At 42.0% G+C, this 22,437-nt stretch overlaps 5 protein-coding genes across 10 annotated transcripts; 2 read left to right on the top strand and 3 right to left on the bottom strand.

Moving 5' to 3' along the window:
- Positions 1 to 170: 170 nt before the first annotated feature.
- On the bottom strand, positions 171 to 3,491 carry slc15a5 (solute carrier family 15 member 5). Its single transcript, XM_034534649.1, has 9 exons — positions 3,140 to 3,491; positions 2,645 to 2,867; positions 1,941 to 2,110; positions 1,625 to 1,845; positions 1,340 to 1,526; positions 983 to 1,171; positions 660 to 791; positions 415 to 523; positions 171 to 312 (listed from the first exon to the last, which is right to left on the bottom strand). The coding sequence occupies exons 1-9, from the start codon at positions 3,489 to 3,491 to the stop codon at positions 171 to 173; spliced, it is 1,725 nt and encodes a 574-aa protein (XP_034390540.1).
- Positions 3,492 to 5,456: 1,965 nt separating this feature from the next.
- Positions 5,457 to 8,019, top strand: zgc:153293 (uncharacterized protein LOC555710 homolog). The gene is made up of 7 exons (XM_034535486.1): positions 5,457 to 5,548; positions 5,872 to 6,123; positions 6,247 to 6,388; positions 6,564 to 6,671; positions 6,780 to 6,938; positions 7,044 to 7,173; positions 7,371 to 8,019. Exons 2-7 carry the CDS (start codon positions 5,885 to 5,887, stop codon positions 7,562 to 7,564), a joined length of 972 nt encoding a protein of 323 aa, XP_034391377.1. The 5' UTR covers positions 5,457 to 5,548; positions 5,872 to 5,884; the 3' UTR covers positions 7,565 to 8,019.
- Positions 8,020 to 8,274: 255 nt separating this feature from the next.
- LOC117732503 (ras-related protein Rab-19) lies at positions 8,275 to 11,269 on the top strand. The gene is made up of 5 exons (XM_034535488.1): positions 8,275 to 8,299; positions 8,876 to 8,975; positions 9,459 to 9,647; positions 10,061 to 10,244; positions 10,971 to 11,269. The coding sequence occupies exons 2-5, from the start codon at positions 8,925 to 8,927 to the stop codon at positions 11,234 to 11,236; spliced, it is 690 nt and encodes a 229-aa protein (XP_034391379.1). The 5' UTR covers positions 8,275 to 8,299; positions 8,876 to 8,924; the 3' UTR covers positions 11,237 to 11,269.
- Positions 11,270 to 11,604: 335 nt separating this feature from the next.
- On the bottom strand, positions 11,605 to 15,509 carry hdhd5 (haloacid dehalogenase like hydrolase domain containing 5). Of its 2 annotated transcripts, none has more exons than XM_034535484.1 (8): positions 15,209 to 15,509; positions 14,516 to 14,731; positions 14,302 to 14,414; positions 13,748 to 13,841; positions 13,631 to 13,664; positions 13,337 to 13,511; positions 13,064 to 13,252; positions 11,605 to 12,930 (listed from the first exon to the last, which is right to left on the bottom strand). In XM_034535484.1, the coding sequence occupies exons 1-8, from the start codon at positions 15,317 to 15,319 to the stop codon at positions 12,528 to 12,530; spliced, it is 1,335 nt and encodes a 444-aa protein (XP_034391375.1). In that variant the 5' UTR covers positions 15,320 to 15,509; the 3' UTR covers positions 11,605 to 12,527. The 2 variants fall into 2 exon arrangements, with proteins under 2 accessions (XP_034391375.1, XP_034391376.1); XM_034535485.1 differs by lacking the exon at positions 15,209 to 15,509 and adding an exon at positions 15,053 to 15,200.
- Positions 15,510 to 16,991: 1,482 nt separating this feature from the next.
- Positions 16,992 to 22,318, bottom strand: ccdc77 (coiled-coil domain containing 77). Of its 5 annotated transcripts, none has more exons than XM_034535574.1 (12): positions 21,976 to 22,318; positions 21,315 to 21,363; positions 20,846 to 21,032; positions 20,609 to 20,751; positions 19,596 to 19,692; positions 19,072 to 19,162; positions 18,695 to 18,786; positions 18,456 to 18,604; positions 18,078 to 18,339; positions 17,829 to 17,954; positions 17,569 to 17,721; positions 16,992 to 17,299 (listed from the first exon to the last, which is right to left on the bottom strand). In XM_034535574.1, coding segments are annotated over exons 1-12 (1,497 nt in total). In that variant the 5' UTR covers positions 21,977 to 22,318; the 3' UTR covers positions 16,992 to 17,152. The 5 variants fall into 5 exon arrangements, with proteins under 5 accessions (XP_034391465.1, XP_034391468.1, XP_034391467.1 ...); XM_034535577.1 differs by having other exon boundaries at positions 21,999 to 22,318; XM_034535576.1 differs by having other exon boundaries at positions 21,979 to 22,317.
- Between the last annotated feature and the right edge of the window lie 119 nt (positions 22,319 to 22,437).

Genomic DNA, 22,437 nt, shown 5'->3' with positions numbered 1-22,437 from the left:
TTGCAGTCTGGGGACATGTTCAATCAAATACATAAATGGTGTTATTACATTATGATTGTTCATTCCAAACACTATACTTTTATAGAGTTCACAATTTCCCAAGTCACAGACATTGCCATGGTAACATGCAGCGCCAGCGCCACTGACAGTAGATATAATAATGAAGGCAGTCAGAAAATAGATTCAATAGATTTGTTTGTGTAGGAGCAATCCACAGTGTCGTAGAACCGCAGACAGGCCTTGTAATGCAGCAGCTTCTCAGTCAGAGGGCTGATGGTCAGTGCTTTACCCTGCACAGTCAGGTCTTTGTACCTGGACAGCATCAGTGAGATGAGAATGATGATGCACAATTAATGATCTAATTGTAACTTGTATTCCACATGTTTGTATGTATTATGTGAGCTGTAGGCCTACCTGTTAGATACGCTCCAAAACACGACTGTATTTACAGCCATCAGTGTGGCCAGGAGGAAGAAGAACCTCTCCAGATTCCCATCATGCAATATGTTTGGGTAGAAGTTACCTGTAAACGAGTATCAACGTGGTCTTATCAGCATCAGTAGCATTGTTTTTCCAATCAAAATTCCAGTGTCACTGTGTCACTGTAATTTTGTTATTGGAAGAAAGCAGAAAGAAAACATTATTAGTGCTCATTTTACCCCCAGAAAGAAAGAACACCAGCTGAATGAGGAAGGCTCCCAGAAAGCAGCCTCCTCCGTAGGACAGAGTGAGGAAGTGCAGGGAGATCCCTTTGATGTGGCTCGGGGTCAGCTGGAAAGATATGAGGGAACCTGCCAGAGGAAGTGACGTTTGATCATCTTCCCTGCTGTTTATTTCACATATACAGGACATATACAGGGCAGCATTTCTGACTGGGGGAAAAGTCAAAATGCCTTTTGTTGTGCCAGTTTGTGCCAATTTTTATGAATCAGACATTTTTGGGCAAGATGCAAATTATGGAGACCGTACGTCTGTCACATACATGCAGGAGTGACGAGAGCCTCTGCGAGACCGAGCAGGATGTACTGAGGAGCCAGCTGGAAACATGGCATGGACGACACTTGCAGAACCTTTCCAGACAGGGTCTGCTCCACCAGAGGGTACGCCTTCCTCCACAGCTCAGACAAACCTGCCACCAGGACCGACAGGGTGGCACACGCATGGCCCAGAGCTGGAAGGGGAGGATGGACAGGGAGGGGTTGATGAGAGAGGAGGCTGCAGAATAATTACGGGAGGAAATAGGGAGGATGAAAGAGACAGAAGAGAGAGAGAGAGACATTAGAATGATGTGTGCATTAGTGGGGGGGAGGGGGGGGGGGGTGCACAGAGAGATACTCACTGATGACTTTTGCAGGGGCCAGAGGAGTCTTTTCCTTGGACAGGTAGCAAGTGGTCACACATTCGATCAGCGGCGCTAAGAGCAGCAGAGGTAGGATACTGATCACATTCATGGCGCCGATGGGCAACAGGAGGTTGTGCAGGTGAAGGTTTGAGTTCATTGTCTGTATGTAGTAACTTGAGGGAATCTGTAGAAAACATATTCTTAGCCTCCCTGCATGTGATAAAACATGTACATGATCCTTTTGCTTTATAATAAAGACCAATACTATTCCCAGTGACCTGCCTGTGTGATGCAGGCTCTGTAAAGCAGCTGAAGGCTATAAAGAGGGAAGAGCTTGGCCAGGACTTTGACGTTTTCGACATGTGTTTCGCTGTAACGCCCGCCATTGTTCTCCTTGGCCCGGTCCAGCCAAGATCCCACGTCTCCACTCAGGTGACGATAGTGGAGGCAGCACATCTTGAGAGAGTTCAAGAACACTCCCAGCGTGGTCAACAGTGATCCAGCTGCAGTGTGACAGACACACAAAGGTGCACAATGAAGTGTGTGTAGTGTGCCTGTATAGCTGTTTTTATTTGTCTCTCTTTTTTATGTACGTTACCTTTATTTGGTTTATAGGTGAGTTTGTTCCGCATCATGTGTATGGCGATGAGAGCCAGCAGCACAGAGGTGAAGGGGATGAGGAAGCCGAGGTTTTGGGCCACAGACTGCTGGATGTAAGCAATACCCAAAAACACGACAGTGGAATTCAGGTTGACCAGCCAGTAGAACCTAAACATAAATAAAACAAACATCGCACTCACTTTGCATAAACATACTGTTTACAGATATCAACGAATAACACATTTACATCTACTCATAAGTCGACACATCATTTTTTGGCCATGCTAGTGCCGTGAAACTATCTACAGGTGTTCATGGTCCCCAGAAGATGAACCCCACTGACTTTCACTTACTTCTGACTTCTACTTCTGACTTCTCAACAAATTGGGTACAAACATTAATGTTGCCTCATGATGGATTGTATTACCTGTGATGATCCCCTGACTTTCTAGCACCATCATTAGGTCGTTTTAATATTGAATTTCAGTCAAATGAACCCCAATCACACAAGCCTCTTGCCACTTGTAGAGGCATTATAGTTCTTGCTTGCTCTCCCTAATCAACCCAGAACTGGCAAGGTGCTCTAATTTCTTGTCTCTATAACTGAACCGTAAAGAACCTCACGTGATGATGAAACGGACCCGAGTAACAATATCAATTGGACTTTTTGGAGTCTGGTATTCAGACGGCAACACCACTCACCAGTTGAAGAAGGACAGGAGCTGGTGCTGATTGTAGCACTGCAGGCTGTAGGCTCCCATGGGACAGAGGATGGCCCGGATGCCGCCGATGCCCAGTGCAGCAGCCAGGAGGCCGGTGTAGAACAAGATTTGCTGGTCCCGAGGGTTCAGCTGGTGCGTCATGTGATGAGTGTCAATGTAGAAGTCTTCAAACGGGAATGCCACCACGGGCAGCATGGCTGTGCCTGGAAAGCACAAGTGAAATTCATGGCACATGGTTGTATCTAGATTTCAAGCAGATCCATGACTAAGCACCTTAATAGAATTATTAACGCTCGTGAAATGAGCTCAGATATTTGTGCAACTTTCTTGTTCATGTCGCAGATAAAATGTCTTATCTTTTAAACGGGCAGATTTGAGCCTCATTAAATCTGATCTCATCACAGAAACCAACTATAGTTTTAGCACAAATTTCATCACATCAGACAACGTGAATTAACCATTAACTGTGTCTTACCGAAGAAGTGAAGTAAAGCACACACGTAGAGCACCTTACTCCTTCCCAGGCAGGTCTCTGCAAACCACCCAACCAGAACAGGGGTCAGGGTGCTGGCTCCTATGAAGCACAGGTTGACTGTCGCAGCCAGGTAGTTATCATAGCCCAGCTTCACAGTGCAGAACAGAATTGTGTTGCATACAATGCCAAAGAAAGTGAATCTCTCACAGAGCTCCACAAGCAGTACACAGATGATAACTTGGAGCTTCTTGCAGGACTTCCTCCGTGGTCCAGAGTCTGGACGCGGGGTCTGAGAAAGTCGACGCAGTCGTCCTCTGCGCTCTGGCAGTCTCTGAAGGTCCCCGGCCACCATACCACCTGGCCAGAGAGCTGGCTGCTGGGCTGCTGGGTTGGCTTGATACAGTCAGTAAAGGACCATGCAGAGCTCTGAATGAGAACTCCTGCTCTTCGAGGAGAGGACCAGAAGAGGCCAGAGCTGGAATCCCTCACCCTGGTGTGACTCTGGAGACACGTTGGATTGGACACACCTACCTGCTTTCTGCACGTGCCGGCTGCTGATTATCCTCCTGGGTCAATCTTACACAAAACTGTGGACGTCTCACAGGGAACTGACAAATTAGACACAATTGTATCCAGGAGGAGTAATAGATGGGAGCGATTTAGAGAGCACCCCAGAAATATTTCTATGATTACCGACAAGATACAGACATGTGGTTGTTGTTTATTTTTCATTAATTACTTATTCAGAGCAGTGGTGGAAAGTAACTAAGTACATAAGTACTGTACTTAAGTACACATATTCCAGTACTTGAGTATTTCACTCTTATAGTACTTCTGCTCCATTTTATTTTATATAGGGAAATATTTTAGGTCAATTTTTACTCCACTTAATATATTTGATAACTTTAGTTACTAGTAACTTTGCAGATTCAGATGATGAATACACATATAATCAACAATTAAATCATGACAAACATAGTTCAAATTTACCACATACATAAATGCATCAATAACTCCAATCCATTAACATTATATACATAATTAACACTACTAGTACTTTGACTTTTGATACGTCTATAGACTTTCTGTACATTTACTTTACTGACCTTTTGGATGCGGGACCTTTAACTATTTCACTGTGGTATTGCTACTTTTACTTAAAATATCACTGATACAGAGTTACTGCTGGCACTTGATTTAATCCCAAAAATCTGAAACTAAATAATTATTTTTAATAAATGCTTTAGCATTAAAAGACAATAAACAAGACAACAAATTAATTTTGGGCTGCAAGAATTTAAAAACACTCACAAAATACCACATGTCTTTGTGAAAGCAGCCCTTCAGTTTGCAAGCTCAAAATAGAACACCAGCTGGTAATTAAACTGATAATGTTGAGTGGGAGTGAGACAGAGTACATGTGCAGGTCAATTTAAACTGGATGAGAGCTGCTAGGAATAACTGCTGTTATTAAGGGGAATGAACTCATTGTCTGAAGCACAACAAAAAAGCACAGCAAGGACTGAACAGAATAACACTGGAATAAAACAGTACACAAAAACCACGGGATGAAAATATAAAAATGTCACAATCCATCACCAAAATAAGACAAAATATATCCTTTTAGCAAATCTGAATAATATTGTAGCACCTACAACCTCTGTATAAACAAAGCTTGTTTATCTTCTGAATGTCCTTAAGCTTTCTTTCATGAAGAGACATGACCTGCAGTCCATTTAGCATTGTACGAGCTAGTAATCAGTGGCCTTGCTTGTAGATTGTTTTCTGCAAGCATGAATTATATATATATATATATATATATATATATATATATATATATATATATATATATATATATATATATTTATTTTAAGTTAAAACTTGTATGTTTGATTAGAAATCGAAAGACAGAATTCCTAATTGGAGGTAAAATTGTAGTCAAGTTGAGTCAAAATTCACAAAACAATGTAGAGATGTATTATAATTGTCTCGAGCAACAACATTGCACCTCCAATCAGGCGCCATTCAGATATATAAAATAATAATAATATTACAAATTACCAATCATATACATTTAGCCCCTTATATTATTCATTTTCTAAGTTATGCCATTGTTATAATATTTACCAAAAAAATGCCATACCGCTTTTACTACATGATTTAAAAAAAAAACTTTTTAGATGTAGACGACGTGTTGACATATTCATTCTCACGCTGATGACGTATCTACGTAAAAAAACAAACAGTTTAAGGACATATGTGTGTAAGCGTCAAGCGTCACCATGGTTACAGAGGCAGCGTTGGGCCGTGGTGCATCATGGGAAAAGAGCTGTTTGCGAATCAGTTCCAGCGTTGGTAAAAAGAAAGGAACACAACACTGAGACCTTCCTTCAAATATACGCTAAAAGGGTGGGTGAAGAAATGTTCACAGTTCTTTCAAGTATAGCAAGAGACGCAGCACACACGCACCGTGGGTGCTGCGGAGTATTAAACCTTCGTAGCACGTTAGATATAATATTCAAGCTAAGTTTGCTAGCCCACGCTAGCGGATAGTTTCCTTTAAGAGCTAATGTTAGCCCCCACTCTGTGAACCGTTACAAAGAGCTGCTGAACTTTAGGAAGTCATGTTTGTGTTACTTAAACGTTGCATAGGTATTTTTTGAGGCGAAGTAACAGAAAAAACGCACGCATAATTTATGTAAAACATTCTCATGTGTCCACCTTGTGTTCAGACAACGGCTGGCCATGTCTGGAGGGAGGTTGCCGAGCTGTCCTGCCTCTGTGTCTAAGGGCTTCAGCTCGACCCCTGTCAAAATGAGCCAGGGGAAAGACTTTACATCTAAGGGCTTGGACGACGGAGTCCTATCCGACGACGAAGACACATTCTCTCTGCTTTCTCCCATCTATCACGACAGTTTTGACAGCGATGAAGACCTGGAGACCAGAAGAAGTGACGACTCCAAGCTAAGCGTTTCACCAGTCAGGTGCTTCTGGATCATTCAAGCTTAAGCTACTTAATAGAAATGTGTTCACGGCCAAAGAGTGCCCCACTCAGGCAGATACAATGCAGTAGAATATGTATATTTTTACATCTGTATTTGTTATAGATGTGAGCTACCAAGAACCCCTTCAGTGCAGATGTTGGATGCTGTTGGGCCAGCAGGTCCACCGTCTCTCAGTGCATGGGAGATGTGGCTGGTGAACAAAGCCAAAGAAGACCGTTTCAAATTGGAAAAACAAGCAGAGGAGGCAAGCCACAGTTAATTATCATTTGTATAACTGCATCAGTGGTTAATTTCCTTACATCCCATAGCTTTTTGTATGTTTTATTGTTTCCATACGGCTATCCATAATTGTTCCCTTTTTTATTAAATATGTTTTATTATTCTAAAAGTTGTTTCTATCCTTTTCATTTACAAATTAGGAGCAGTTACGGAAGGAAAAAAACAAACAAGAAGAAAGAGAGCGGGAACAGAAAAAGATTGTCATAGAAGAGAAGATAAAAGAATGGCTAAAGATGAAAATAGATCAGGTAAGCCCCTGCCACTTTAAAGTCCCTAAAACTGTGTTTGATTACACAGTAATGCAGAACTATCAAATGCTGACATGTCTGTCATTTGATTTCTTCATGCAATCCCAGGATAAGCAGGAGCAACTCATAAAACTGAGCAAGGAGGAGGAGGAGATACAGAGGCAGCAGGAGAAACAGAGGGAGACTGAACAGAAAGCTCAACAAAAGTACAAAGTCTGGCTGCAGAAGAAGAACCAAGAACAAATAGAATTGGAGAAGAAGGACAAAGTAATATGGAGTTATTCTGCTTTCAATGAAAATATTTTAAATTGCAATGTTATTTTTGACGGGCAGAAACTAACAGATTCTGATATATCCTTTTTATCTTGACAGGAGGCAGCTGCCCTGAAGGAGGAGCAGGATGAAGAGCGCCACAAGAGGGCAGAGGAGAAGTTTAAGCACTGGCTGGCAAAAGCCAATGAAAAAAGCAGAGCAACTTCCAAATCATCTTTCTACCCAACAAGTAAGGTCATTTAAGTCATCTGGGAAATATTACCATGGCTTTATCAATTTTTGACTAACTCACACCATATAATTGATAAATTGGTAGCAATATAAACGTTTAATGTTGGCCACAGATGTCATGGCAGCTTCTTAATTTAATTTGCCCTGCTGATCTTTGTAATTGTTTCGGTATTCTATTGCTTTGATTTCTTCCAGGTCCCTACGAGAAATCCTACTCATCACCCAGCTATTACAATCCAATCCCCTGGAAGCCGATTCATGTCCCTCCTCAGGAAATAACACTGAATAAGACGTCTGTGAAGAAACCTCAGAAACAACCAAAATGCCAGCAAAGCTCCAGCACCGCTTACAGACTGAGGAACTGTGCCAGTGCAGCGCAGAGAAGATGAGACAGCAGACAGACGTCTGTGACTGATATGGTAGCTTAGTTATGGCTCAAAAATGATTTCACCAGCACTCATCCACTCCACCACATCTCCTGAGCTGAGACTCTGTTGAATCACAGACATATTTCTGTACTCTAATATGTATGTGGTAATTTAGCTACCATTTCTATATTTTGGTTTGCTATATTGTTGTACACTGGAGCGATTTTGTAATGTGGTGCAGGAGCTCAAATTAGTTTGTTTTTACGTGAATTTACAAAGATGATTATATGTTTTATGAAGTCTGCTTTCATACCACGATAATGTCAAGCATTTAATATTGTCATGGCGAGACATTTAAAAGCTTGGAGTTTATTTAGTGTTATCCTATTAATTGAATCAATTTGCTATTTGGATATCAAAGTAATGTTTCCCTGTTGTGCTTGTCTCATTTGCTCCATCACTATAAACGGTCAAGAAAACTACATTTCCTTGCATTTAATAAGGCATAAACACAACAGGAAGAAGGTGTCTGGTGGTCATGGCCAAAGATAGACCCAGCATGTTCAAGTGCCCCTCACACTCACACATTGTTCTGTGACTAGCTGTGACTAGCTGTGCCTTGTTCTCTGTGGGCTGAGATGACGACAGAACAAGTGTGGGGGGGGGGGAGAGAGAGAGAGAGACTGATTCAGAATCAGAGCAGTATGCTCATTCTGTGTTCACATCACACTGTGATACCAATGTATGCAGCCTGAGGTAAAATGATTTCAGTTACACTCAATGTTTTATTATAATGTCTTTGACGACACTCTTCCACTGTGACTGTCGGGTTTTGCCTGTGCTTACGCTACGCTTGACCCTTTTCTGTTGTTGAGTGCTGTGGAATGTGTTAGTTGTCAGTAGTCAGCAAGGTGTTAACGGCGTAGGACATTTTAAATGGACAAATAACATTCTTGGGTCCAAAGGACAGCTGTCAAGACACATGTCAAGTGTTTATTTTCTGTCAGCAGAAGTTAATTTGCCCGAGCAGTTTACGTTGTTTACTCCGGGGTGTTTGCACACTGAGTCTTGTGAGCAAAACCCGTCTTCAGAAAGATCTACGAAACTGTTCAAAGTCGACCTCCAGCACTGTGGCTGTCTCTGTACCTCTACCTCTAAACTGGTAGAGGGAGAGGTCTAACTAAAATGGTAGGTCTTAAACCAGTTGCTTATAAAACCTACAAGAGCTAAGCGTCTGAATTCATCTCAACCATCACATCTACATTCCTGAGCCAGTAACTTCGGTAATGAACAATGTTTCAGGTCATTGAGTTTGATTTCTCCCTCGTCCAGGTGTTGTGTCCTATTACGGAGCCTGAATATAGAAATCCCATATCCCAGGATGCAGTGGTGCAGTTGGGCTGGCAGTTGGAGATCCCGCCTACAAAGACAGGTAAGGGGCGTGTCTTTAATTACCATAGAATGAAAGTGAGAGGTGTAGAGGGCAGAAAGAGTGACAGTCTACAGGGCAGCGGTGCAGACTGAACTTCAGTTTAAGACTTCAAGCTTTTTTTCTTCTTTTTGTTGTTCGATAGTGTAGCGTTGACATGGAAACTACCACAGAATGAAGAAACAACTTTTTGTAAGCTGACTTACTTTTAAAAGGGATTAGAATCCTCTGCTATGGGATAATGAAGTTGATTTTGCAGTTGTTTTATGTCGTTTGCCTCATGGACTGTTATACTACAGCTGCTGTGAACCTGATTAGCCCCCTTCTCTGTCAAGGATGCTGTTTCTGTAAACACTCAGTTTTTTATTGACACAACTTAGAAGGAACCAGTTCTGTTGCATAGAGGCACAGAGGTCTTGGTTCTAGTGTTTCAGCCTCTGGGTGCTGTGTTTTCTGTGTATACATATTCCTCCTTCCACCATGCAGCCTGCAGGGCCGGAGATTGAGGACTCTTTCGATTTTCTTTTCAAAATCATCCTGGTTGGGGACTCGAATGTGGGGAAAACCTGTGTGGTCCAGAGCTTCAAATCTGGCATATTCACCGAGAAGCAGCAAAACACCATCGGTGTGGATTTTACTGTTCGTACCCTGGACATTGATGGCAAGAAGGTGAAGGTAGGGGACATACACTCTGCTCTTACAATCCACATACATCAGGGATCATTTAGTTTAATCATGGGTATGTTTTTTTTTATACGTTAACAAAAGCGTGATTAGGGGTGTTATGCACTATCCCTTCTCCTAAAGTACATACTCCTCTTTCTTGTTTCAGTTGATCAGCCTCTTTGGCCTTTAGAGAACGAGACTGCTTCCTTCGAATGACATCATCCGCATGTTAGCTTTCTGGGTGTGTTAATTTGTTCACTGCTTGGATGTGTTGTTATGGTAATTAGTTTGGAGTTCTGTACAGATTAGCATGGTTTAAAAAGGACGGATCACCTTCACAGCATGTCTCCAACAACTTATTCTTTACGCACACGTGGTAACTATTTGATTCATATTTAAGGCGTTTTGTGTTGTTATTGCAGATGCAGGTGTGGGACACAGCTGGACAGGAGCGATTTCGCACCATAACTCAAAGCTACTACCGCAGTGCCCACGGGGCCATGGTGACCTATGACATCACACGCCGCAGCACATTTGAATCCGTTCCCCACTGGATCACAGAGGTGGAGCAGTTTGGAGCTTCCAGCGTGTTGCTGATTCTTATTGGTAAGCAGAGGGGAAATAAGGTGGCTCCATGTCGGTCAGTAAATACTCAGTCCTATACTGCAGGAAACAATACACCAAATGATCACAGTCTATCCACTAGACTGTGATCATTTGCTGGTTTCATCTTTCACATCGATTGTAAACTGAATATGTTTGGATGTTTGACTGTTGTTCGGTTGAGCTAAAACAATCAGTGGACTAAATCAGTGATTCTCAGGGACCCCCAGGGGTCTATGGCAGTCGTCTGCGGAATAATTAGGTATGAATTACAAAACGATGCTCTATTATTAAAAGGTGCATATCTACAGATTGGGACCATTTGCACCAAAACACAAAGGATATCTTTGAGCTTTGGGCCCATAGATATTGATATGATTGATTCACACAGCAATACATTCATTGTTCTAAAGTTGAAGCACTTATAGAAAGTCAGCTTTAGATAAGTAAGTTAATATTTTTGGAATAATTGAGACTATGCTAGTCTTGTTACTGTTCATTTTCTAAAAGAAACATTTTCAGATCAATTACAGGAAAAGTATAAGTATATAAATGCTGCAAGTTTAGTCCAAATGCAATTTGTTAAACTTTGGACAATTTAAAAAGATTACAATATGAATATTCCACATTTTCTGTCATTTTATAGACAAAGATAAATTGATGAAGTGTCCGATTGTTATGGTTTTGATTGATGACTTGGTGCACGTCCTGTTCCGTTCACCCTTGCAGGTAATAAGTCCGACCTTCAGGCTCATAGGCAGGTGTTGTTCGAGGACGCGTGCACTCTGGCAGAAAACAACGGGGTGCTGGCAGCTCTGGAGACCTCGGCCAAGGAGGCCCAGAACGTAGAGGCGGCCTTCATCCTCATGGCCCGGGAGCTGCTGGCACGCAACGGTATGACCATCATGGATGAGATTCCCCAAGACTCGCCCCAATTCATGTTGAGTAACCCGGTCCATGGCACCGTGTCTTCAGATAAAAAGTGCGAGTGCTGAGCGGACTGAAGCCGGAGCATGTTGTTAAAGACTTGTCTGACAAATGGTGTCTGCAGTTTAGGAGCAACTATCTGTCGCATTGTGTGTGTGTGTGTGTGTGCGTGTGTGAACATTTTCTACGTATTTTGACTTTTAATATTTATAGTTTGTGGAATCAGTAACACAGGTTTTAAATGACACTTGCTTATCGAACGTATTTTGTGATATTCTCCTGGGGATAACAGGCTTTACAAACCGCTCCTCTGCTGGAGGACTCTTTGCTAAGATACAGAATGTTTTCTTTTATGCTTTTTAATTGTTCTTTCATTTAGCACGTTTTTTTTGTCAGTACATTACCAGAGTTCCACAGTTTTACCCTACAATGTAAGTCACCTGCAAAACCTCCATTTTTATTATACCCGTTAGTTAGAAATAGAAGAAACCAGCACCGTGTGAACTCTTCACTTGTGCTACAACTGTAAGTACATGTCTCTCCCATACAAGTCTTTGATTACAAACATGTATAATGACCATTCATAACATTTTCATTACTTTAACCATTTCACACAAATAGCACCCTTTTTCCATTTTGTTGCAACTGAGGTACTTTTTCTATTTAAAAAATTTAAATTAAATTAAAATGAGCGTACTCTTGATTGAGGCTTAAGTCCAAACAGAACTTTACTGAAACCTGGCAACTTAATCTTATCAGCATTAGTGGTTACGCACTTGCCCAATCTTAAAACGAATCGAGCTGAAATATGATCGCAGTAAAAACAAACAGCAGGACTGGTCTAGTGAAGACCAGCTGGGGGGTATTTTGAAAAGGCAAGATGACCCAGTTAGGTAGACGGTTGTGCAAATAATAAAAATCCATCTAGTTCTCTAGAGAACATGTTGTGTCATAGACGAACCATCGTATGAACTTTGTCCATGAACTGATATACTATATAAAAGTCTGTAGTAAAAATGCATGTAACTCAACACCTAGAAGAGAAGAGAAAAGAGAATTTGTCCCTCTTGATAAACTTGAGTCCTTGACATACAGTTTTATAGGTGGTAGGTAGCGTCATTAGTAACAGTGATGTGTTGTTCATAAGAATACAAAATAATAATAGTGCAGCGGTTTGTGTCACATGACGATGCCTGACCGACTTAAAATGGGTGTAACTTTCCTGTATTTAGTGTAAAACTGCATATTGCTGCTTTTTGCCACCGACTCTGTGGCACTTTGTGAAAATCTCGAAGAACAAGCCACCGAAACGGCTACATCTGCCCTGTGATAACCAGGGTCATGGATAAGTAAGACGTGCTACTCCAGAGGCCAGCCCTCCTGCTGAAACACCAGCTCCACCGCGTCCTTCACGTCCTGCACCACAGAGGACGGCTGCGTGAGGCTGGGGTCAAAGCGGAAGTCCCGGTGCCCGTGGAAGATGTTCTGCTCCGAGGGCAGCTCCTGCTGGTCTCTGCTGTACACTCCTGTGCACACCAGGATGGAGCTGCACCCCTCTGGGAGGTCCTCCGACGACCCGAACGCCACCGACGACCCGCCGAGTTCTGCCGATGTCATTTTCGGAGCGGTGTCAACGGTTTCTGGCGAGGGATCTCCACCTCCTCCGCCACTCCGAGTCTGCACCTGGGACTTGGTTCGCTGGGAAGCCTGAAGGTAGTGATTGTAGAGGTTGGCGCCGTAAATGTCCGACATGGGGTTATCGCTTTAAAAAGAGATGGAGTGACAACACAATTAAAAAGGAGCTCTTTTTTCAAATTAACATGTTTGTCAGACAAAAGGACGCTTCTGAAATGTCAAATGTGTGCCACAAGTCAAGAGACGACTGAGTCACTCACCCTATTGCGTACAGCCTCTTCACAGGTGTGTTCCAGCCGAGTCTCTCAGCCTGCTGACTGATCAGCATCTCAGCGTAGTTATAAGTCACCACACTGGGTTTACCTATCAGAGCCTCGTACTTCAGGTCGTAGCCTGTGACCTTCTTGTACAGGCTCTCTAAGCACACCAGGAACATGCCGTGACCAAACCTAAGAGGTGGGGGCATTTAGTCAAATCAAACTTTCATGTGTATTTATTTTATATATAGACACACACACACACACACACTGTACCTGGGATTCTTCGCCTCAGCCATCCACAGCAGGTCCATGTTGCAGGCCAGGACCGGGATGTGAGGGTACCGCATGGAACTCCAGGCATCGTCTGGGTTCCCATTTGTCTGGAGCACGTCAACGATGAGCTGGAGGTTGGTCTCCCATCTGATTGGCTCACCAAATAAGATGACAGCTGTAGGAACACACAGGCAAAGAAAGAGACAACGTAAAAGGTAGCCATACCTGTGTTCTTTCTAAATTGTTCCATCAATTATTACACATTACACTTGTTGACTGTGTGTGGAAACATACCGTCTATTGGTGGTAAGCCTTTGGTGGAGGGAATCTGGAAGACATTATACCAACTGATGAGACGTCTCACTCATCCGGACGTGAACATAAACTGGCGTCAACATTAATGCTTCTTACATTGTCTTTGGGCCTTCTGCTGTGATCTACAACATCAAGAAGGGAATATGCCTCTCTGAGCATATCAATGGTAACAACCTCCTGAAAGCCAAGGCTGAAGTTTGGTGGGTTAAAGTAAAACACAGATGAGCCCTAAATCACAAATGAAGGAAAAAACTTCTGTCTCACGAGAGTCCCGGACGTCACTTTCTTTCGATGGGATTTATTTTTTCCTTCTTTGTTTCCTGAGGTATAACTTAATATATGTCTTCATTCATTAGTAAGGTTTTAACCACTGGGTGATTCATAGATGTCAGAATAAAATCCAAGGCTTCAAATATCCACACTTGAATTAATGACAAACCAATCCGTCGTGACAAATTACAAAACGGAGGCAAGAAATCTGCGAAAGGGCTGAGACGGTCAGGCAGCAAAGGGTGCAAAGAATAAATACTGATAACAAAATAGAGCATGAACAAAATGACACTAAATAAACAGAACATGCACACGTTGAGGTCAACATCCAGAGGCAGTGCAGAAAAAAAAAGCAAACTCCCTGATTTAAGACAGGATACTTATGTGCAACCTCCTCGATGGGGCCCTGTCCCGACACCAGCACACGCATTTTGTGGAACTGGGTGAACATTCGCAAAGGACTGTGGGACAGCACCACCTGGTCTGGAGACACCTGAGAAAGAAGAAGAAGAAGAAGAAGAAGAAAAAAAGATTGATGTCAGAGAAAGAAAGAAAAAGAACACAAGACAAAGCAAGTTTAAAATGGGTATTTACCTCCACCTCGAGCAAATGGGACAGATGCTCAGCCTTGGTCTGCCTCATGCAGTTCCCAGCATTGGTGACGAACACCACCGGCACCTTGTATTTCCCATCGCCGTCCACCAGGTTCCTGAAGCACTGCTTGGCTGCGGGGATCAGCGTCCTGCCCCGCACCAGCACCCCATCGATGTCGAAGAGGAGCCCGAAGGAGCCGCAGCCCTGAGGAGGGAGCTGGGCCAGAGAGCGGTTGTTCATTAACGACACACACACACGCACACGCACACACACACACACACACACACACACACACACACACACACACACACACACACACACACACACACACACACACACACACACACACACACACACACACACACACACACACACACACACACACACACACACACACACACACACACACACACACACACACACGGGAAACCGCGTGAGACTTTGTAGTATTAATAACTGAGTCGTAAATGTGTGGTGTGCCACCATGTGGTTCCCTTCCCGTTTGTGCGCGCCAGGATTAGCTTTAAACATGCTGACCTGTAGCTTTCTTTCTTGCCGTTTGACACTGAAGTTGAAAACACGTGTATACTGTATTATAATGAGAGAACAGTTACAAGTCACAGTCTCTCTTAGCGCGGTCTTCATTCGTCCTGAACTTCACTTGGATAAAGTTTGAAAACAACATCTACTTACATGGCTATAATATCGGGAGGTCGAAGGCGAGCTGTGTACTTGTTGTGCTGCTCCCGCACAGCTTGATTTCAGCAGCTGCCAAACCGTTTTCAGGGGCTTTATTCTCTGCATGTTTTGTGGCACGAGCGGGTAAAGCAAAGAGCTAAACGAGCTTCGCGGAGCTACCGGTGACTGTCTACTGTCGACGGGAGGAATGGGTCATGGTATCTCAAGCAGAAAGAGACTCTTTAAGCTCTGCACTCCTCATGTGTAGCTGCCATCATTCAACAGTCCAATGACAACGATTGCGCATGCGCAGAGACTGTTATTGACCGGAAACGCCGCATGTTAGTCTGATCGGAGTTTTTGCAGAAATGAAAGTGAATCACAAACTAATCAAGCTTCGCAACTGAAACTCACATGTAGTTACATTATAAACAACATGTACGACTCTCTGTAGGATGTCGTAATACAGCATATGGCATGTAAAGTAATGTAGTAAAAATAAATTAAAAAATAGTCATCAAATTGTAAATGTGTGATTGAATATTTTATGAAAAGATTGACTGTTTTTTATAAACCTACATACTTCATACATACATATATATATATATATATATATATATATATATATATATATATATATATAATAGACTACCTATATTTGTTATAAAAATAAATGTGACTACTTTTGTGAACATAGTTCTATTTCATTGTTTAATAAATTCATGTATTTACTTTTTTCCCTTTATTGCCTATTATTTCATTTTTCCTTTCATACAATTTGACTGTACCTTCTATTGAAACTGATTTACTCTTGGGTTATAACAACATTATGGAATTCTGTTTTTATCAGGTTTTGATTGACAGTGTTACAAAGACCAGCACCACTTAGACTCTTCCATCTCCCCTCTTAGAGTGATATTTCCCACCTTCACAGGTCTATCCCAGGTGTAGTTAAGACCTCAGGAGTTTCTCCTGAGTTCCAGTAGCGGGCCAATGAAGCCTAAAACAAACGGTACTAATTTTGTCTGACTCTTGAGTACATCCATTGAACTGTAAGAACGCCATGTTACATGTTACAATGAATAATGTACAGTATATGCTTCCCTTTTGAGGTAAATATGGCTCATTGTACCAGCTGCTAGTCATGATAATTAGCTTCCACCTGTGTGGAGGATATTCTTCATGTTACGACATTCATTGCGTTTATTCATTTGTAACTCGTTGTATTCCTGTAATCATCTTCAATATGTTTTGTCAGGTAACATGACCATAAATTAGCATTTGTTGTATTCACAAGCTGTAATCGTGGTATCCTTGATTCACTTTAATGAGATCATTTCATGTAGCTGGCAGCATTGTGGCCTTATGGTTCCCTCTTGAGGCAGTGTCATGTATAGCGGTGCACCACTCAGTTCCTTACGATGCCTGTTCCTATTGTTTTATTGCTCCTTTGTAGAAACCACACACACTTACTAATAGCCCACACTATAGGAACGGTAGTCCTGTGCTTCTAACAGGAGCTGCTGGACTATTTGTGATTGTTTGTGTAGTTTTTTTTAATACTAAAATGGCTTTTTAGATTTTAGAAACACCGTAGTGGAAAAAAAGTGAGATGAGGTACAATACTTATTAGCTTTTTACACTTAAAAAGTAGTGTTTAAAAAGGTACCGAAATCACGGGAATTATGCCCGTCCACATCACAACAGGTTTTGTTTATTTTTTTCCAGAGAAAACAAGTTTGTTACATCTCTGAGCGATGAATATAAGAAGCGGAAAGAAGGAAAACAAATAGGGTAGTGTTGTAGAAAAACATCTTTATTAGTCCAAAGTACAAAATAGAAATCGCATTCACTCAGTTTCAGTAGTCTCCATACACAGTGGCACAAACAGACTCGACTGTGATAGACCTCACATTAATTGTCCCTCATATGCAGACAGTAGACGGCACAGTCCAGTCCTCAGCTAAATCTCAGCTCGTTTTCCAGTCCATAGATCTTAGCCTTCAGCGCCATCAGCTCCCCCTGAACCTTCTTTGTCCTGCCGTTGGTCTGACGTACCTCATGCAGAATGGCCAAGTCCTGGTTGGGCCCGATATTAAGAGTAACCTGAAACAGTGGTCACATAAACACCAGGTTAAATGCCAACTATGATATCATCAGTATGCAAGGCTGGAGGAGACAGCAGTGAAATAATGTCTCAATTTGGTGTTCTTTAAATAACTTGTGATATTTTCAGTGTTCATTATTTTTTTTTATTTTTAAAGAGCTCAAAACACGTGTTGAAGTCACAAAATAATGTCCTCATGATCAGGACAGACACATGTAATGGAAGAAAAGATGAATATACTAGTTGACTATTTGGAAAGTCTTTATACCTTGAGTAGTGATTTTTCCACATCTTTGAATTTCTGTCTGAGGTGCTTCAGATCTGTCTTGAAGCCCTCCGCCTCCATAGCTCTCCTCTTCTCCAACGCCTCATAGCGCTGAGTCATCAGCTGAAGTCGCTTGGCCATTTTGTCCGAACGCTCCTGCACACATTCAGATTTAGTAATAAGAAAATACCAGTAACAAACTTGAGGATCTCCATAAAATATGAGGGTTTTTACAGACATAAGCATCTGTCCAACCATGGTACCTTAAATATTTCCCTGCCCACATCCCCTTTCTCTCTAATTTGGGACAGTTCTGTCTCCATTGTAATGCACTGCTCCCTGTACATCTCTGCCAGTCGGTGGGCTTGCTTCAGATCCTCCTGCATCGCCTGATGATTAATTGAAATAAGATAAATACAAAAAAAAAACACAACCCAAAACAAAAAGAGCGTAAATATTTACAAAAGGGATAAGTGAGATAATATTTTAGTTTTTAGAAGAATAAATATTACTTTAAGCTCCTCCTTGTGTGTCTGCTGTAACTCTGGCTGAGGCCGGGAGAGGAGCAAGGCGTGGCTGCTGCTGGGTTGCCACGTTCGGCCAGACTCTGCCCCAGCAGATCCAGTCTTCCTCAGACGGTTGTGGCAGGAGTCCAGCTCCCTCAGCAGCCGGTCCTTCTCAACCATCCAGCCCTTCTCATGAGCCCGCGTGTCAAACTTGAGCTGTAAGAAATCTCTGGTGCTCTCATGCAACAGGTTCTGGGTTCGCTGGAGCCTGAGGTGTCAGAGGTGCGAGTTATACATCGAGAGGGAAAGAGAGTTGAAGGAGCATCATTCCAAAAACACACCAGGTAGTTCAGTCGTGGTGAACAACTAAAGACGCAGACCCACTTGTCAGTCATAGCTGTAAATCGTTCCTGATCTCTCTGCCGTTGTGCCAGTGCCTCCTCCGTTTGGATCCGTCGATCCTCCAGCAGAGACTCTACCTGCTCTTTAGCCAGACGGGTTTGTTCCTCCATCTGAGCCTGCAGAGCTTCCACCTGGAAACATGAGCCACAAAGATAATAGTTTGGTACACTCATCACCAAAACAGTAGAGATGCGAGAGGCAAGGGGCAAAAAGTGTCCTACTTGTAGTAACAACGTCTGGTTATCATTCTTGTATTGTTCCAGGCTCTCTCCATTTAACCCGTCTGCTGATTTCTTTCTCCTGCTACTCTCTGCTGAAACAGACATGAAATCAGGGGGCCACAGTCCGTCTGCAGTTACTCATCATGTTCATGCTACCAAGGGCTCACTTGTGCCAAGAAACATTGCTTCCTGTGTTTGAGTTTCACGAAACAGAAAAACATTAACAGATCAGATACTGACATTATTTTAAAAAGGGTTGTACATTAACGGTGTTGATACTTTTATTAGGAGCACAATAAAAGATGAATCATATTGAAATCTTTCTTAAATAATTAGACAATATTAAAATATTGAATATAGAAAAAGCATTTGCAAACCTTTCCTGGTTGCAGCAGATCTCAGCATCGTTGGCCTTAGGTTGAGATTTTCCTCCAATCTGGACTCGGTGTTCTTCTGTGTGACAGTGACCTGAAATATAGACATTGCATATAGTAGCCGTCTTCAAAACATAAGTTTGTTGTTTGCCTTTTTTGCTTGCACAGAATGAAATGACATTGGAAGGAAAACATTTTTGATAATCCCCGAAAAAAGGGAACTTTTGTCTTTTTATCTAAATTGTATTGAAATTGAAATCTGAACCAGTCCTTCAAATATAAATGCAAAGGTTATTAAAAAAAAAATCAACAATGACACCTACTGAAAAAATAGGAACGTTTTGTCAAACTTTTTACTGCAAATATTTGGAAAGAATACAGGTAGAACTGCTCACATCATCAATGCCTCTGTTCCATTTAGGTGTGCTAGCTAATGCAGCATTTATTAAAAGGTAATTAATTGCCACTGTGTTTGACAAATCAAGGCGTCTGCTGTGAGGAAGGACTATGTTGAAGAAAACATGTACCTTGTGAGGAGGCTCCCGGTGGAAATATGTGATCTCTCCGGCATCAGTACCCACCAGGGCAAGAAGGTGCTGGATTTTCTTCCTGTCCTCCAACTCTCTGTACAACATGAGGTTGGGTAAGATGGTTGCATGTACAGAAGTGAAATACTAAAAGGCGCTGCACACCCACACCAGTGTTTTCCTTTAATCTGGCTGATTACACCTTCTGTACATGGCTAGTCTTATGAAGAAAACTGTACAGGCTTTAAATAATCTGTAATAATATGCAGAAGTATGTCCAATGGCCGCCAATCATATAGCCCAGTTATCTATTACTATTAACATCTCATAGGCCTTTTCTAAACAGCAAGCATTTTTTATTTGTCATATGAGGAAAGGCACAGGTGTAACTACTACTGTTGCAATAATATTCATGGTGGAAACTTTATGGAACCTAATGGGAATAATAGGAAACAATGGGGAACACATGAAATGATAGGGTTTATTACCTTAGGTTGTATTTACCATGCATATGCAGATAGAAACTAACCACATCATAAGCAGACAATAAATTAATATACTAAATATATCTTAATTTTAGGTTGCTAGTTTGAATATTAACTAATGGTGGGCTGTGTGCAAACTGAACCACTAGTTTATACATTTATTTATTTTTTCAATAGGATTGTAAATACATAAATGAAGTCCCCTCAATAACTGTATAATCATCAACCAATCAAGCTACATGCAGTGCCCCCAATAATTTCACTATTTAAAAAGGGTATGCATTTGAAATTGTAATTTGACATTTCCAAGCTGAACTTCCCTTGGAAATGTTCCAACTTTAGAACACTAATAACTAAGATTAATGATGGCTGGTCCTATTTAAGTGTGTCAGTAATGCACAATAGCAAGGTCATGAATCTGGAAGACGTCGATGGAAAGAAGCCCATATTTATGTTATTAATTACACCTGTGGTTTTCCTGCTGTCACATGTATACATATCTGGGTTCATCATCAACCGTGCACTAACCTGATCTTTAGTCGGTCATTTTCTGCATAAAGCCGAAGAGACTGTTCTCTCTCTTGGAAAAGGTAGACCTGCATGTCACTCAGAGCGTTTTGCAGCTCTGCAATCTCTCCCTCACGCTGTCGTACTTCCCACTGCAATTTATGCTGAGAGGACATCCATGTTGGAGAGAGGATCAGTTAAAACATACTCTGGCATACCCGAAAACCGCATCACATACAACTCCTCGCTGTGTCTCACCTGGTCTTCTGTGATGCCTTTGTACTTGTCCAGCATCTGCAGCAGGTCCTCGTGTTCTCCGTCAAACTGGGCAATCTTCTCTCGGTAGAACTCGAGTAGCTCCCTGGAAGGACGTAGGTACGCTAGCCGCTCATGGATGGGGGGAAGTGGGGAGTCAGGTTCTCGACCAGGAGTCCGACTGTTGGCTCTGTAGTAAAAAAAAAAAGAAAGAAAAGAATGTCATGTCTGTGGCAAATTTTAGAAATGGTAAGAAATAAAAAAGAATGATTACCAGGCATTTAAACCCACGTAAGGAGTGAGACTAAATCCATGATTACGGGATAAGATTTAGGCCTGTAACAGTGGGGGACCAGATTGACACAATACGGCTTTGCATAATGCAGGGAGATTACAGTTGTACAGCATTACATCTTTTTCTTGCCGAGAGACCATAAACATGTCTGTCCTCCTGTTGACTGTGTGAGCTTACCTGTGTGGCGTTGCATCTTTAGTTGGCGACGCCATCCCAGCACACAACACTAAAAACAGAAGTGAAAACATAGTGGCCGTCATCAATAGTACAAACATGGTTTTGCAAAACAACTAGCCGTCACATACTTTCTGCAACTAATTCTAAAAAAAAAAAAAAAGGAGGCCACAAAGACAAAGCTTTGCAAATTGAGTAGCATGTTGAGCTTGGGGAGGCCCTGTGAGCAATCATGATCTGAACACTGAATTATTTGCAGCAAAAGCTCTGTCCAAAACGGCTCGCCATCTTACAATGTGTCACTAATTAGGAGGAGGCTAATTATTAGGTATCCTAACGGGGTTATCAGGAATACCCCTCCTCTGATCACAACAGTACATTTGATCAGTGTTTCAGTTGCCAGGGGGAGCGGGACGTTTGAATGCAAAGTCTACTAACGAGAAACTTAACAGTATAGCTTCCACATTGTAACACATAGTCAGATTTCACGTTGACACAACTAGACTCAGTGGGACAGACTGTTGCAAAGTAAACATGCTGCAGCGTCTTTCATTAATGAAACAGCTACCGGTGAAACTTCAGATATAGCGGGGAAAAAAGTATCCACATAACAGTACAACAATATAATATAATACATGTATATTGGCGTTTTTGCCTGACATACTACCGTTAAAACGTTTCACAGACCCTCCGTCCTTCAACACAGTCGACCGTTGGCTCGGCGTTGTTCGTCGCTAACAAGCTTTTGAAACCCGGAAGTGTACGCCTCCTCGTCTTCTTCGTCGAGATAATTATGTGTCCTCCAGCGGCAGGCAGCGAAACGGTTAATACAACAACCACACCACTTTAATGTCCCCTACGAGGCATGCCAGGGCTCAAGTGGAAGTTATTTTTTTGTTTCTGGTAAAAAAGGGTCCATTGAATTAAATAGGTTTAAACTGTGTATCTGTGATAATGATATATTCCCTGAACCAAGCGTTAAATAACGGGAAACACAGCGATTGCCGACAGTTTTCTTTCAGAAATACAGAAGGTATATACGTTGATCCCTTCATAATAAAAGGCCTACATTGGACATGTGTGAAGAACTAGAATTAGACAAAGACGACAGGCCTCGTTACTTGAA

This window comes from Cyclopterus lumpus, chromosome 6, assembly GCF_009769545.1.
Source record: "Cyclopterus lumpus isolate fCycLum1 chromosome 6, fCycLum1.pri, whole genome shotgun sequence".
Taxonomy (NCBI): Eukaryota; Metazoa; Chordata; class Actinopteri; order Perciformes; family Cyclopteridae; genus Cyclopterus; species Cyclopterus lumpus.
The sequence above is the reverse complement of the archived record's forward strand: the minus strand, read 5'-3'. Positions and strand labels throughout refer to the sequence as shown.